This window comes from Ceratotherium simum, chromosome Y, assembly GCF_057802395.1.
Source record: "Ceratotherium simum simum isolate JZ-2026a chromosome Y, ASM5780239v1, whole genome shotgun sequence".
Taxonomy (NCBI): domain Eukaryota; kingdom Metazoa; phylum Chordata; class Mammalia; order Perissodactyla; family Rhinocerotidae; genus Ceratotherium; species Ceratotherium simum.
In genome coordinates, this window is record NC_141941.1 from 7,681,808 (window position 1) to 7,699,372 (window position 17,565).

At 38.3% G+C, this 17,565-nt stretch overlaps 1 protein-coding gene across 1 annotated transcript in view; it reads right to left on the reverse strand.

Moving 5' to 3' along the window:
* The window catches only part of LOC147911633 (lysine-specific demethylase 6A-like), a 201,132-nt gene that overhangs the window by 138,917 nt on the left and 44,650 nt on the right, over positions 1 to 17,565 (reverse strand). The window contains 1 exon segment of the mRNA XM_087427822.1: positions 14,911 to 14,960. Within this exon segment, the coding sequence (XP_087283948.1) occupies positions 14,911 to 14,960 (50 nt within the window).

The window sequence follows — 17,565 nt, forward strand, 5'->3', positions numbered from 1 at the left end:
CAGGCACGGACCTACACACTGCTTATCAAGCAATGCTGTGGCAGTGTCCCACACAGAAAGTAGAGAAGAGGAGCATGGACGTTAGCTCAGGGCTAATATTCCTAACAACAACAACAAAAAAATTAAAAATACAACTACCACATAATCCAGCAATTCCACTTCTAGGTATATATCTAAAGGAAACAAAATTACTACCCAAGGAAATGTCTGCCACTGAGAGTTCATTACAGCATTCTTTACAAGAGCCAAGACACAGGAACAACCTAAGTGTCCTTGGATGCATGAATGGATAAACAGAATGTGGCTATACATATATACACATAAATGTGTGTGTATGTGTGTGTGTGTGTGTGTACAAAAAAAAAGAAAATTCTGCCATTTGCTACAACATGGGTGGACCGAGGAGGCATTATGCTAAGTCAAATAAATCAGACAGAGATAGATACATATTGCATAATCTCACTTATATGTGGAATTTAAAAAAACCAAGCTCACAGAAATAGATTACAGATTGGTGTTTGCCAGACGCCAGGGAGAAAGTAATTGAGTGAAGGTAGTCAAAACTTCCAGCAATAAGATAAATAAACTCTAGGGGTATAACATACAGCATGATGACTATAATTAACAATACTATATTGTATATTTGAAAGTTGCTAAGAAATTATGTTAAAAATTCTCATAAAAAATCTGTAGCAGTACGAGGTGATAGATGTTAGCTAAACTCATTATTGTAATCATTTCATATTTATCTATTTGAATTTATATATTGTGAATGTATACCAAATTATGTTGTAGACCTTAAACTGATGCAATGTTATATGTCAATTATATCTCAATAAAACTGGGGAAAAAAATAGTGAGTGGTGCCCCTCCCATTTCCATCCCTTGACTGACTGACCCATGAAAGCCTTGGTCATAGAAGAAACAGCACTATACATTAGAAACTGATTCAGAGCATATACAGCCTTCTGGAGAACCTTGCCCTAACACTGCTCACTATCTGGCAAGGTAAATGAGTCTTGAAAGATCATTCCACCAAAATATTAAACCACATATATCAGGACAGTGAGGAACAAGGTAAGACCAGTGACATTCTATGATCATACCCCACTGCCACAACTCATTACCTGTGCAGTGAGTGCCTGATTAGAACTAATGCTGCGTGGAATATTATGATGTTAGATAAGGCATTCTCTAAGTCCATGGATGGTAGTTTTGGAAGAAGAATTGTATGCAGGGAAGGCAACTCAATATACAAAGTAAGTGTCTAATCTAGTAATAACAAAATGCTGTCCCCCTCCATGGTGGAAACTGTCCAAAGGAATACCCTTACTACCAGGTAGCTGATGTTCCTGGGAAATGGTGCCATATGGGGGACTCACTGTTGGTCTCTGCTGTTCACAGATTGGGCACTCAGTGGCAGCAGTAGCCAGAACAGCTCTAGTGAACAGAATCTATGTTGCTGTGACCATGCATAGCCTCTATCCCTGCTACTGTGTCCACATTGTTCATGAACCCATTGGGCGATGACAGGGTGGCTAGGGAAAGAGGCTGCCTAGTATTCAAATAACCAGTGATTCTATCCACTTGATTATTAAAATAATCCTCAGTTGTGGTCAATCACCTTTTGGTGAGTATTCACATGTAACACAAACATTTTCACCATTTTTCATCATTCAGAGAGGTATAAATACCTCTTCCCCAAATATGCTTGTCAACAATTTTCCAATCATATTCCTTCTAAGCTCTTGATCATCCAGCGAAACCACTGGACACAGCCAAAGAATCAGTATATAATTACACATCTGGTCATTTCTCCTCCCAAGGAAAGTGAACAATCAGGTCCACTGCTCAAAGTTCTACCAACTGGGATGATTACTATATAGGTATTCCAGGAATCGCATGAAGTTCATAGAAATCAGTCAACACTGCCACTATCTAGTCATTATCCTAAAATGTTCTATACCTCCAAAATAACTCATATTCCATAGATCAAATGAACTCTCATCAGAACTTTAATCATGGTCATTTTAAGTAAATCACTTGTCTTTCACAAATAGTTATCATTTGCCTTTGATTCTTCTCTGAAAGTGTTTACGTTTACAATCAGCTACAGGGAGGAATGCTCTGTGATGGCATCACAGGAATAATTTTGAGACCATGACTCCAGGCTGAGAAAGAATATTCAAAAATAATAAAGACAATAATGGGAGTCATAAAACTGCTAACCCGAAAAAAGCAGAACAAGAATTAATTACATGGCTTTGAATGAATTGATGAGAAGCATTACAATTTTGATGAATCTGTTTGAAACATTATTAGTTTTTTAATATTTGTATTCGAGACTTAAGGAAACCTTTCTCTTAAGCTATGTGCAACTTACAGTAATTAGGTAAAGTAATCCTCTGTGAATAAAGATACATCACTTACTTTTTCTTCCTATCTGATCTTCTACAATTTAAAAACTCTTAGTGAGTATTCTTATTTTTCTGGGAATATAATTATTTGTATAAGTTCAGAAAGAATCTCTTCTCCCTGTAAAGGACACTATTGGAAACGCTGGTTATTAATACCAAAGCTTTGACTGGACCATCATATTTGAAAACAACGTGCATTGATCTGAGGTCACATATAACCTGAGAGCTTTAAGGAACTAAGGAGCCAATGCTTATAAAGACCCCTTTGGAAAAACTGGCCTGAACCTGGCTAACTGTGTTCCCCATCCTACAGGGGAGTAAGAAAGGTCACTTCTTCGCAGGCCCAGGAACCTCAGGATACTTTGGGGAACACCAGAAAAAGGAATTCAAGTAAACCTACATATTACAGGCAAAATGTGGTAGTAAATTCGTGGCTGGAGTTCATAGACTTGAGAGGCTTTTAAAAGTTTAACCTGAGATTCCCTATGAAAAATTCCAGCAAAGCAAATTCAAAAAACTTTTGTGGCCAAAACTATTCTTGCTGAACTGACGTAGTAATCAGGCAAAATTTAATGAAACTACTTATTTTGCAAACAAATTAGTATGACATTGATTCTCTCTGATGAAAAACATAGTAACTATAGGAAGGAAAATTATGTTACAACGGAAAATTATAATATACCCTTGCGGATTCAGTCTTGCATATTTGCAAGTCCCTGACAAATACTCAATTCCACAAGTCTTCTCCAACATCTGGCCACACCTCTCCAACCTGACACTCCAATTTTTCTCCATTCTGACTTGGAATCATTGAGAACTAAAAACAGTCCTTTTCCCAAAACCCTGAAAACTGAAGCTGGACAACACGATATAAACTTCAAGAAAGTCACCACAAGAGATCATGAATGGGCCTTACTGTGGTATGGGCCACTAATAAAGTTCACCAGAACACCTGATGCCATCACCAGACATTCTAACTCAAACCAGTAATACCTGCTGTCCACACTCTACCATCTAATGATGCTTTGGGCCTAACATCTACAAATCTTCTCAACTGACTGCCCTCTGGAACTGGAAACTCGGTTTTTAACATTTATTCCTTGTTGTTCAGTCATTTTCATAGAAACCCTTCCCTCATTAAATACTTGGTGGCTAGCACCATACAACTTACCTTCTACCACCAAATCTCAACAGATGATTCAGTTCATCTTTAATGAACAAAAAACTACTGAACACGGGGCCAGCCCGGTGGCGCAAATGGTTAAGTGCGCGCACTCAGCTCTGGTGGTCCAGGGTTCACCAGTTCGGATCCTGGGCGCGCCCCGACACACCGCTTGGCAAGCCATGCTGTGGCAGCGTCCCACATCAAGTGGAGGAAGATGGGCACAGATGTTAGCCCGTGGCCAGTCTTCCTCACCAAAAAAAGAGGAGGATTGGCAGATGTTAGCACAGGGCTGATCTTCCTCACACACACACACAAAAAAACTACCAAACAAGAAATGGACTTATGTTGTTCTAAGGAAAGAATGTCTCTTCACTCCTTTGAACAATATGGTGAAATGACAAGATTCTATGCTCAACCAAACTTTAGTCAGGCTCCTGAACTTTCTCCTAGGGCCATTTTGCATTTCCTTGTAAAATCCTCAACAAGAACCATGCTAAGTGAGTATAGCAATAGTCCCTCATCCTAGATATCTGATCTCCCTCAATATCTAATGGGGTTTCTCATCCTCCACGATCCACCAGGATCTGTCTGGTAAGCCTGACCTGTCTTCAGAAAGAATCCTGTTACCTCGGTTTAGCCCAAAACCCCCTATACTTCATGTTTCCTCTTAGTTATATTCCATCCACTGACCCCCCCCTCAGAGAACCTGGGTAAAAATTCCAACTTGCCCATGCCATGTTCAGAATTGACCCGGTTCAATACTACAACTTTTACTCTATTACAATAGTCCTAAATAAATCTGCTTTTACCACTTTAAATTTTGTCCAGCTATGAATTTTCTGACTGTAGTGACAAACAATCACCCTAGCCTGCACCCAAACTCATCTCTTTTCATGTTGATTCAGAGGCATGAGGAGCCCAATGTGGCCAGGTGGCAATCTTTACTTCAATTCAAGCGAATCATTGTTTTGTCTCCTGGTGGAACCATTTCTTCCTCTGGAACTAAGATCTCTAGGTCAGCAGAGATTAAAGTCGAGGGAACAAGCAGCAATGATTGTGCCAGTCGCACTGCCACCCTTTGATTCCTGGGCCCATCAATGTTGGATTTAAGAGGAACAGCACTGTACACTGGATGCTGATTCAAAATATACACAGCCTACTACAGAACTTGTTACAGCCCTGCAATACACTGCCACCTAGCTGGCACTGTAACTGGGTCGTCTAAGGCCCTTTTACCATTCTATCAAGTCACCTGCTTCAAATGGTGTGGGACATGAGACGACCAGTGCATTCCATGTGCAGAGGCCTACTGCTGCATTTCTTGTACTATGAAGTAAGTTCCCTGATCGAAAACAATGCTTTCTGGTATATACCAAGACAGTGGATAAGGCATTCTTTAAGGCCACAGATGACAGTTTGGGCAGCAGCACCGCATGCAATCAAGGCAAATCTGTACCGAGGTTAAGCGTCTACACTATTAAGGAAAAAAACACTGCCTATTTCATGATACAAAAGGTCCCAGGTAATTAACCAGCCAGAAGAAAACGCAGATCACTATGCGGAAAAGTGCCATATGAGGGAATCATTGTTGCTGTCTACTGCTGGCAGACTGGGCACTTCATCTTGGTGAGGGAAAGTTAATGTTATTGAGCCCATGAATAACCATATCCATGCCACCATGGCTACTGTTCACGAGCCCATTAGGCAACAACAGAGGTGACTAGGGAAAGATGCTGACTAGTACCCAGAAAAAGTGTCATCCTATCCACTTTGATTATTGAAATCCTGCTCTGATGAGATCACCCTTTACTGAGCATTCACATGGGACATAAATGTCTTCAGATATTTTTCCAAATTGAGAGTGGTCTATCCATATGCTTCTTTCCCAAATTCTGTTGTCACCAATTTTCCAATCATTTGCAAGTCCCTAACTGTCAAGCCAAACCACTGGTCACAGCACATGAACTGATATATAATCACACTTCCAGCCATTTCTCCTTACAAGTACAGTGAACAACCAGGTGCACAACCCGAAGTTCTGCCCACTGGGAGGATTTCCATTCACCACTGTCCTTCAGGGATGCCCCAGAATGGGGCTGTAGTGCTGTAGCTGTCCAAGTTTGTGTGACTATATTGTCAAGCACCATTGGTAAACCAAGCCTGAGTATTCTCTTCCTCTATCAACTGATCATAGGAAACTACGCAGGAGATAATAATTGCAGGTCAGGAGAGAGAAGACAGTGCAGCAGAAGTGGAGATCTTGGGCATCTGTACCACTTCTTCATTCAACTTGTGTATTCAGGGCCTGATCAGTCCCAATCTTGTATATATAACTTTCATTTGATAATGGAACGTTACTGTGCACACCTAACTTTATGGTTTGGCAGGTCAAATAACACCAAGTTCATGATGTACAGTTCAGATTGCACACTAACTTGGTGGTGGGATGGTTTAGCATTCAGTGTCTAGTAAGGCCAGTAGCAGGCCAACAGCCATTTCTCAAAAGGAACGTAGTTATCCACAAAGGATAGCAGAGTTTTACTCCAAAATCATAAGGGCCAGACCAGTGATAACAGCTACAGGGACCTGCCAAAGGCTCCAAAGAGCACCGTTATACACCACTGAAACCTCAAGCACCATTGGATCCGCTAGATGAAGCGGCCAAAGTGGCTTAGCAGCACTTGATAAAACTACGTGTTACCTCGTGGAAGGGAAAGATAATCATGATCCCTCCAAACTATTATATTATATTCAAACTATTATAACACAAAGCTGAAGAACTGATATACCTTGAGGTAGGACAGTGAAGGCATACTGCTGGTATTGCCATACCAAAGAAAACTGTTTCTGGTAGTCTGTATTGACAGGTATGGAGGCAAAAACATTTGCCAGCAACAGGCCTATGCACATGACAGGGAGTCAATGTGGAGATTCTGCCAGCCACTGAGTACACATCTATTTCAACTATGCATTCTGGAACTAGGGAAATAACCACAGAATGGTTTCGAGAGCCCAGTGGACCCACTCTGAGACAAGCCAGAGATAAAACTCCACTGATTGATTACCTGACCTCCATAAGTACCTACTCTTATTGGTGGACCACAATGACATTCTGGGTGTCCCAGAATTAGTATCAGTTCAGAGCCAGTGTCCAGTAGGTCTCAAAAGGATTGATTATTTATTATTCCCCAGTGCACAGTCACCCTATTAAACGGACATAGGACCCTTTGGAGAACCTGGTAAAATGGGTTAACAGAGTGGAAATTTTTCACAGTGTACCAAATCCTTCCTCAAAGGGACCTGGTCTCCCCTTCATTCAAGGAGTTCTGAGACTAAAGAGTGGCTCAAGTCTAGGAATTGACTGAAGGGTCCGAACTCTCTATTTTTACGATTCTGGTGAGATTTTTGTTCCCTTCATGCACAACTTTTCTGCTTACACAGATCAAGTAAGAATTTAGTAGGCTTCATATCTATTTCACTTCTAAGAATACCATGATAACTGAACACCATAGGTCTGCATGAATCAGACTATTCTAATTTTTGCTTCGACTCTGCTGTCTATTAGGTCAACTGTGCCCAACCTGCCTTTCACAAGTGCCACCACTTACTTGACTGCTGCCACCCCAGGATCCAATTACTCCCACGGCATTTAGATTTCCCAGTTCAATGACCAAACTCCCACTGTAAGGTCTGACCTACAGAGAGAGCAATCATAAAACTCTTCAAGGATGTAGGAGTTACCCTCACAGATTTATTTCTCACAGTCATAATGAAATTCAGCCTGATTCAACTTTATGTTCCTTCACCATTATTCTTTCCCTTTTTTTTTTTTTTTTTTTGGTGAGGAAGATCAGCCCTGAGCTAACATCCATGCCAATCCTCCTCTTTTTCTTTGCTGAGGAAGACTGGCCCTGAGCCAACATCTATTGCCAATCCTTCTCCTTTCTTCCCCGCCCCCTTTTTCTCCCCAAAGCCGCAGTAGATAGTTGTATGTCATAGTCGCACATCCTTCTAGTTGCTGTATGTGGGACGTGGCCTCAGTATGGCCGGACAAGCAGCGCGTCGTTGCAAGCCCAAGATCTGCACCTAGGCCGCCAGTAGCAGAGCACACACACTTAACTGCTAAGCTACAGGGCTGGCCCTATCCTATACTCTTAATAATCATTCCCACACATGTTCCCTGAATTTCTGTGTGTGTACATAGGAAACTCAAGTAGTTCTTTTGGAGTTCAATACACTTCCTCATGGAAATTTATACCTGACCTTTAGTGATCTGTTGGGACCTGAGTCTATTTAGGCCTAACAAAGAGAGAAGTGACGATGTGGACACTGAGGGAATCAACACTGACGTGCACAGCAACTGCAAAAGAGGAGGCAATTTCAGTTTCCACAGGCAATGCAGGGTTAATCCTTCACACTGAGGTGGAGAAGCAGCTTCCACTGAATCGGTGAAGAGATTTCTTCTACTAGCAAAGATGACTCAAAAGAATTTAGGTGCTCAATGTCCCTAGCTTCACCTGGGTGTTCCTACACATTCCCAAACCTACTGTCAGGATTCCATTCCTTCCCAACTAATGTCTTCACTTAAACAAACACCTGACAAGGCTAGGTATTCAACTTGAAATGTAATTCAGCCAGTCACAGGAGGAGATTCTGAGTTTGGTTTTCAGCAGTCTCAGCCCTGCAGCTGTGAGAGATGACAGTCACCTTCAAGACATGCAAAGAAGCTTGTAGCTCATTTAGATAGAGCTTAAAGTGAATTCCGGATTCAACATTAACAATCACACAAAAAGCCTTAGCGAATATAATCATATTAACACAGAAATGTTTTCTGAAGACAAAAAGAGAAGAAAATCACTATGATATTACTAGTAGATAAAGAAAAGCATTTGATATAATTCAACATCCTTTCATGGAAACTTTCATCAAATTTTAAAAAAGCAGGGCCGGCCCGGTGGCTTAGAGGTTAAGTGCACGTGCTCCGCTGCTGGCGGCCCAGGTTCGGATCCCGGGCGCGCACCGACGCACCGCTTCTCCGGCCATGCTGAGGCTGCGTCCCACATACAGCAACTAGAAGGATGTGCAGCTATGACATACAACTATCTGCTGGGGCTTTGGGGGAAAAAATAAATAAATAAAATCTTAAAAAAAAAAAAAAAAATTTTTAAAAAGCAGAAATCCCTTAACAGGATAAAAGCTGTTTAGGAAAAACTCCACAATATTGTATGTAAAACTGAAAGACGAATACTCTCTGCCATGAAAGAAAACAAGGTAAACATTCTACTCCACCACTCATAATCATCATTATACTGCAATTACACAGAAATAGAATAAAGGAAAAAAATATATATACATACCTACTGAAAGGAAAAATTAAAACGTCCTCGTTAGAATAAGGCATAACTTTCACAAGGTAAGAGGAGAAAATCTTTGTGACTAGAGTTAAGGAAAGAATTCGTAGATAAGAATCCAAGATCATCATCCAGAGAAGCAAAAAAATTAAACGTTACTAAAATTAAAAGTTTTTACTGTAAGAAAGTTTCTATGAAAAGAAAAAAATGTCAAGCTGTTGACTAGGTGAGAATATCCAAAAATAACATACGTAACAAAAAGTTGTCTCTCAAAGCAGTCTTAAGAAAACGAGGAAACCAGTCAGAAGAAAAACTGGAAAAAGACTTTAATACACATGTAATCCAAGAAGATACAGGAATGGCAAAAGACTAAGAAGAGATGTCCACCATCACCAGCTATTAGAGTAAAGCAAATTAAAAGCACAATGATATCAACTACAAACTTATATGAATGGCTGCTATTAAAAACAAAAGTAATATGACTAGGTGCTGTTGAGGATGTGAGGCAAAAGAAACCTTCACACACACTGCTGGTGGTAACAATGCACTCAGATAGGAAAAAAATGTTTGGAAAGATTTTAACAAAGTATAACCTTATGACTCAGCAAACTCACTGCCAGATATCAACTCTAGGCAACTTAAAACATGTAAAATACAAAAATTTACAGAATGATTTTAGCACATTTTTTTCTTAATTGACAAAAAACTAAGGGGGAAAGGATAAATTACACTGTTCTAAACTTATTACACAGATGAGGAAGTAGTATAGTACTTTTTGAAAGTTCAGTATAATAACTTAAATATATATGAAATATGTGAACACTGAGTTTCAATCATGGGAAATTTCACCACCCTGGCACATTACATACAGTCTAGAGATGTAGATGACTGTCACAGCTAGTAAAGGGAGGGTGCTACTAATATTTAGACAGCAGCAGCCAGGTATCCTGCCATACATACCACATAGCACAGAATCTACAACAAAGAATTATCTGCCCAAATGTTAATAGTGCCAAAGCTGAAAAATCCCAATCTAGATAATATTATCAAACAAAACAAATGAGAAAGTATAGGTGATAAGCTAATGAAGAAGACAGAAATAGTAAAAATTTTGAGATTTACACAAAAAAAGGGTAAAAGGAGATGAACACAGGAAGGAAAAAAAGTAAAATAATGTGAGTGGTAATCTTGAACTCAACTTTATCAATAATTACCCAAAAAATAATTTGTAATAATAATAAATAATAATAAAATAATTAGTCCAAAAAATGGACTAAACATTCCAAGTAAAAAACAGAGTATCAGAACAAATTTTTTTAAGGGAAACACCCATGTTTATGCTCAGGAAAAAAACACATTTTAAATATGAACACGCATTCAGGATTACAAAAAAGAAACATTAAGACTACACTATATAAACACTACTCATAAATTCTTTTCAAGTGCACCAACTGAACATTCCCCAAGATAGATCTTACGCTAACCCAAAAAACATGTACTGATAAATATAAAAACTATATTTGAAAAACTATAAATGGTACTTCCATTTCCTGTATGACAATATAAGGAGCTCTATGGACCTACTTCCAGAAAAAATAGTGAATATTATAAAAAGTACAACCAGTTAAAATCTCTTCAAATGGTCTTAAGGCTATATAGCAAATGCAGAAACATTACTGAAAGAAAATCTACTAAACCTCAGAAAGAACAGTCCTTGGAATTTGAACTACGAAACATTCCCTCTACTGCTCTCAGAAACTCTACTCCAGAATGGTGCAAATCAAGAACACAGGGCTCTCTCTGCCCCAGTGCCAAATCAAAGGGCTAAAATAATATATTACATTCCAGGGAGGGGCAGGCAGCTACCGGTTGCAGAGGTTAAGTTCCACGTGAGTGCAGCGAAGAGGCAGGGCTCTCTTATGTCTGCCAAAACACCATTCATGGGGCACAATCTCTGTCTTAAGGACAGTACACTTATAATACTGGAGCCCCATCACTTTTTACACCAGCTGGGCTCATACCAGAAAAGACAAGCTGAGACCCGAGGCTTCTGCCCATCACTCCACTAAGCACCATGCTCCTAAAACAAGGGTGTCACTCAGAATGTCGCCACTATTCCAGCTCCCAACTAAAGACTGTGGTTCAGAGATTTTGTCAGGGGAAGAGAGAGAGCTCCAAGCTAAAAGCTCTCCCAAAATAACGGACTTTATTCACAAAAGAATATGTTGAAATTAAACCTCAACGCACTCTCCAAAGCAGAGGACATTGTGATGAAAAGTAACTTGGAAGAGACTGTTAAGATTTATTATACATATAAGGTAAACATTGTGATATTGTTTTATAACAAGAAATATACATTTGATCTCTGACCCCATTTCTGACAAAGAGCTTCTAAAATCCTTGGAATTTCCTAAGTGATGAGAGGTGTCTTTCATTGTGTTACTGAGGTGGCTTCTGGCATGACCCTAAGTCACCTAAGGAGGGGTACTGATCACCAGGGGAACCAAGCATGTAACAAGAAGACTGGAACTTTCAGCCCCACCACCCCCCAAACTCCAAGGAGAGAAGAGACGCTGGAGACTGAGTTCAATCTCCAATTATCAATGATTTAACCAACTATGCTTATGTTAATAAAGGCTCCTTAAAAACCCAAAAGGCAGGGGGGCCAGCTCCGTGGCCTAGTCGTTAACTTCAGCGTGCTCTGCTTTAGTAGCCCAGGTTTAGTTCCCAGGTGCAGACCTACACCACTCATTGGTGGCCATGCTGTGGCGACAACTCGCAAACAAAATAGAGGAAGATTGGCACAGAGGTGTGCTCAGCGCTAATCGTCCTCAAGCAAAGAGAGGAAAACTGGCAACAGATGTTAGTTCAGGGTGAATCTTCCTCAGCAAAAACAACCAGAAAAATGTCAAAATTAAACAAAATACTCCTAAATAACCAATGATTCAAAGAAGGAATTACAAACACTATAGACACAAAAATAATGTGACCAAATACAACATCTCTTCATGATGAAAAAAACTGAATAAAAGTAGAAGACAATTTCTTCAACCTGACAAAAGATAGCTACCTATGAATAAATCCCCCCTTTAACACCAAACTTCATGGTGAAAAAAATGCATGTTTTCCCTCTCAAATCGGAAACAAGACAAGATAATGTCTGCTCTCAACAATTCTACTTGGTCTTTACTAGAGATTGTAATCAGGGCAATTATGGTAGGGAGGAAAGGGAGAGAGGGAAGAAAGGAGGAAACAAACAAAAGGCATCCAGATTGGAAAAGAAATAGTAAAACTCTCTCTATTGACAGGCAACATAACCTCGTATGTAGGAAATCCAAATAACCCACAAAAAACTATTAGCACTGATAAAGGAGTTCAGCAAAGTTGCATAATACAAAATCTATATACAAAAATCAACTGTCTACATATTTACAATGACCATTTGAAAATAATGTGAAATTAAGAAAATAATTCCATGTATAATTAAATATGATTCGACTATACGCTGCAATGAGAGAAAATTTGATTCTAAGATACCAATAGATTGAAAGAAATAGGATGCAAAATATTGGCACAGGATAGACATTAAAAAGACCAACGGAATAAAACTGCAAGTCTAGAAATAAATTCAGAATCTATGGCTAAAAGATTTATGACAATGGTGTCAAGATCATCCAAATTGGGAAAGAATTTTCTTTTCAACCAACAGTTCTTGGACAACTAGATAGCTACATGCCAAAGAATAAAGTTGGAATGTGACTTCACATCACACACAAAAACTAATTCAAAATGATTAAGGACCTAAAAGTAAGAGCTGTAAGTATAAAAATCTTAAAAGAAAAAATAAAGATAAATATGACTTTGGATGAGTAACAAATAAACAGTACCAAAAAGCACAAGCAACCAAAGAAAAAAAATAGATATATGGGAACTCATCATAACTTAAAACTACTATGCTTTAAAAGATTCTATCAAACGTGAAAAAACAAATAGGAGAAAATATCTGTATATTTACTAGACACACAATTGTAACGCCTGCAATTCAATAATAAAAACAACTCAACCAAAATGGGCAAAGAATCCGAAGAGACATTTCTCAAAAAGAGATACACAAATGGCCAATAAACAAACAGAAAGATTATGAGTTCAAACATCATTAATTATCAGGGCAACGAAAATGAAAACTACAGAGAGAAACCATTTCACACCCATTAGGAGGTAAAAAAAACTCTGAAAACACAAATAACAAGTGTGGCAAGATCATGCAGAAACTGGGGTCTTCAAACATTGAGTGTGATACTGTTATCACAGTATGTTCACTTTGGAAATTAGTCTTACAGATCATCAATAATTTAAAATTACTATCTAGCCCAGCAAAATCGACCACAGGTTATTCTCAAAAGAAATGAAATATGTATTCCAACAAAAACATGTACACAAGTGTATGTAGCAGCATTATTCACTACAGCCAAGAGGTGGAGACAGACAGCAAATGTCCATCAACAGATAATGGAATAAACAAAATTTATATCCATATACTGGAATTTATAGCCATAAAAAGGAATGAAGTACTACTGATAGATGCTACAGCAGAGATGAACCTTGAAAACATTATGGTAAGTGAAAAAAGTGAGTCCAGACTCGGCAAATATATAGAAACAGAAAGTAAACTAATGGTTGCTTAGAACAGAGTTCATGAGGGATTGGGAGAGAGAATACAGGGTTTCAATTTCATATGATGAAAATATTCTAAAACTGACTGGTGATGGATACACAACTTGTAAATATATTTTAAAAAACAAAGCAGCCGGCCTTTTGGCATAATAGATACGTTCAGCATGCTCCACTTCGGCGGCCCAGGTTCGTGGGTTCAGATATGGTGTACATACATACACCACTTGTCAGCCATGCTGTAGCAGCAACCCACATACAAAATAGAAGACGACTGTCACAGATGTTAGCTCAGGGATAATCCACTTCAAGCAAAAAAAGGGGAAGATTGGCAATAGATGTTAGCTCAAGGCGACTCTTCCTCAGGGAAAAAAAAAAAAAAAAAAGAATAAATGATAGTACCCTTCAAATAAGTGAGTTCTATGATAGGTGAATTGTTTTCCCATAATGTTGTTACCAAAAAAATAATAATAATAGATCAAAATAAATTTATGTAGATATTTTTGGATTAAGTAGCCTTCATTTTTAACTGTTTCTTTCCTCTTCAAGTAATTCACAAAAGCCAGAAACACTCTTACTTACATTAGGGAGCAACACATGGGCTTTCAATGTCTTTGGGTAAGGTAAAATGTCCACTTCGTGCACACAGCGCTATCTATAAACAACCCTCATAGGAGTTATATCTAAAACGGGTATTATGGGCTATATCCTATTCCAAGATAAATTTGTTCTGTGTGCAGAATAATGAGACATAATGCTGAAAAGCAAACTACTGAGCTACCTGTACCACACTTGAAAGTATACATGTGGTGAAAGATTAATCTGATAGTTTAACTTTACTGCTTAAACTGAGATAACAGTGGAAAATTCATCCTTACATACAATTCCTTCTTTAGCTGGGCATTCTAAAATGGATAGTTCTAATTCTCTCTAGAGCTCCAATCATAGAAAACCTGTAAAAAGTATGGATGCTCTTGAGCCTTCAGCCTGATTCACCCATCCTCAGAATCACCATCATCCATCCCTTACTTATTCCCAGCTATGAACTTAAAAAAGGAATAGAAATTTTTTTACTTGATTTTGTTTCCTATGAAAGTATCAAACTTAAGACTCTCTTTTACTTGTAAAATGTCAGAAAAATACTAATTAACAACAATTACTTAATTAGGGCAAGTTACTTTACTTCACAAAATAGCTAGCACAAAATAATACCTTTCCCCTTTTCACGTCCCCTATTTAGAATTAGTATTTTGCATAATTTTCCCCAAAATAAGAAAACAAAATTGGTATTCAGAGGTGTACTAACCTTCCAGTAGTCAGATTGTAAGCTGTAATATCTCTGATATGCAGATAATGCTGAAAAAGGGAAAATAATTATTAGTCATATTATGTCTCATTTAAACATCCACAACACAAATACTAATACTTTAATATAAGCTGCCCATCATGCAGGTCTCTCAGCAAATACTGATACAAACACTAAACAATTTAAAGTGTAGGGCCAGCCCCGTGGCTTGGTGGTTAAGTGCGCGCGCTGCGATGCTGGCGACCCGGGTTCGGATCCCGGGCTCGCACCGACGCGCTGCTTCTCTGGCCATGCTGAGGCCGTGTCCCACATACAGCAACTAGAAGGATGTGCAGCTATGACACACAGCTATCTACTGGGGCTTTGGGGGGAAAAAATAAATAAATAAAATCTTAAAAAAAATAAAAAATAAAAAAATAAAGTGTATAGCTGACCAACTTAATCATCTGTGTAGGTAATAAAAATTATAAGGGAAAGAATGATCTTTCCTTTCAGGAGTTCAGGTATATAAAATTATTACCAAATCTCATCCAAACAAACAAATCAATCTCATCTAAACAAATAAAATTTATTTGTTTAAGTTCCTCAGAGAGAACATTTAGAACAAAATACAGTTAGGAATGAACATTGCCTTAAAGTCAAAGTAAAATGAGAATATCAGCAGTATACCAAAGGAAGAGCAGACTGTACATACTTGAATGTGATGAGGATTTTCATATCTTCATATCTTGAATTTTATGAATTTCAGACATTTGCACAATAGAACTGTAAGCATTATCTAAAATCCTTTCATGAAATTAAATACACAGAGTTAAGGGAAAAAAGGCTTAATGAGGGAAACTGGCTTTTTCAAATATTATCATTAAATGACAGTAATCAGAAACTGAAAATACCCAAACTTATGCTGGAGACACTAGTGTATGTAAGAATCATCTCATACAACACACTACATTTCAAGTCTGAGAATGATTAAACAACTAAAATATTAGTTTTTAAAACAAAAATTTAAAGGAACAAGGCTAAAATAATAACAAGGAGTCAGGGATTACCAGAGCAGACACAAGGCACAGGAAACTGATCCAAGACCCAGTGTCACGGTAGGAACAACTTAATTACAACTGAGGAACTGAGATTTACTTCTAGGAGCCCAATCAGAATCTCACAATATATACCTAAGAAAAATTTCCTAAAGCTTCCAGCAAGGGGAGGGAAAAGGAATCCTAGAGCACTCTGGTCTTCTTAAGAAAGGGAAAACTAATAGTTAACCACAGCCTAATCTGCAGAGGTATAATCAGAGCCTAACTGATGAGGTGAGTAAAAGAAATATACAACTCTAGCCACTCTAGTCAACTTATCTAAGCTAAGGGGGGGAGAAAAAAACTAAAAAACTCATTTTCACTTTCCAAAGGCATAGGCTTGCTAAAAAACTGAGTCCCAATCACAGGGCTACTGAACACTTCCCCTCCCCTCCATATCTTGCCACTATATTACTAAAAGCCTACATTATAGCAGTTCTTTTTAACTTTTTAAAGTTAAAAAGGACATCAGGAGAAACTTACAAGGAATACCAAAAGGCAAAAAACACAATTTAAGAACATAGAGCAAGCATCAGAACCAGACATGGCAGAGATGCTGAAATTATATCAGACCAGGAATTTAAAAGAAATACAATTAATATGCTAAGGATATCTAATTTATAAAGTAGACAGCATGCAAGAACAGATGGACAATGAGAGCAGAGAAATGGAAATCCTAACAGAACATCAGGTAGAAATACTAAAAACTAATAACACGAACAAAAATGAAGAATGCCTTTGATGAGATTATTACTAGACTGGACACAGATGAGGAAAGAATATCTTAGATAGAGGATTTATCAATAAATTCTCAAAAACCAAAAACAAAGAGAACAAAGACTGAAAAACACCAGAACAGAGTATCTAAAGGTTGTGGGACAACTAGAAAACATGTAAGAAACGTAACGGGACTACCAGAAGGTAAAGAAAGAGAGAAAAGAACAAAGGAATTACTTGGAACAATAATGAGTGAGAATTTCCCCCAAATTAACATCAGACAATAAACGAAAGATCCAGGAAGCTCAGAGAATATTAAGCATGAAAAATTCCAAAGAGGAGCCAACCCAGTGGCACAGCAGTTAAGTTCACACACTCTGCTTCAGTGGCCTGGGGTTCACAGGTTCAGATCCCAGGCACAGACATATACACCACTCATCCAGCCATGCAGTGGAGGCATCCTATGTACAAAACAGAGGAAGACTGGCACAGATGTTAGCTCAGGGCCAACATTCCTCACCAAAAAAAAAAATTGCCGAAAGCAAAAAATAGTACACTGAGCCACATCACTTTCAAACTGCAGAAAATAAAATATTTTTTTTAATCCAGAAGGAAGCCAGAGAGGAAAAAATTCTTAGCTATAGAAAAACAAAGATAAGAATTATTCAAATTCCCTTCAGAATCCACAAAAGCAAGAAGAAATTAGAGTAAAATATTTAAAGTGTTGAAAGAAAAATACCCACCAACCTAAAATTTTGTACTCTGCAAAATGAAGATTCAAAAGTGAAGGAGAATAAAGACTTTCCCAGAGAAACAAAAATTGAAGGAAATAATGGACAGAAGAGCTGCCTTGTCAAAAATG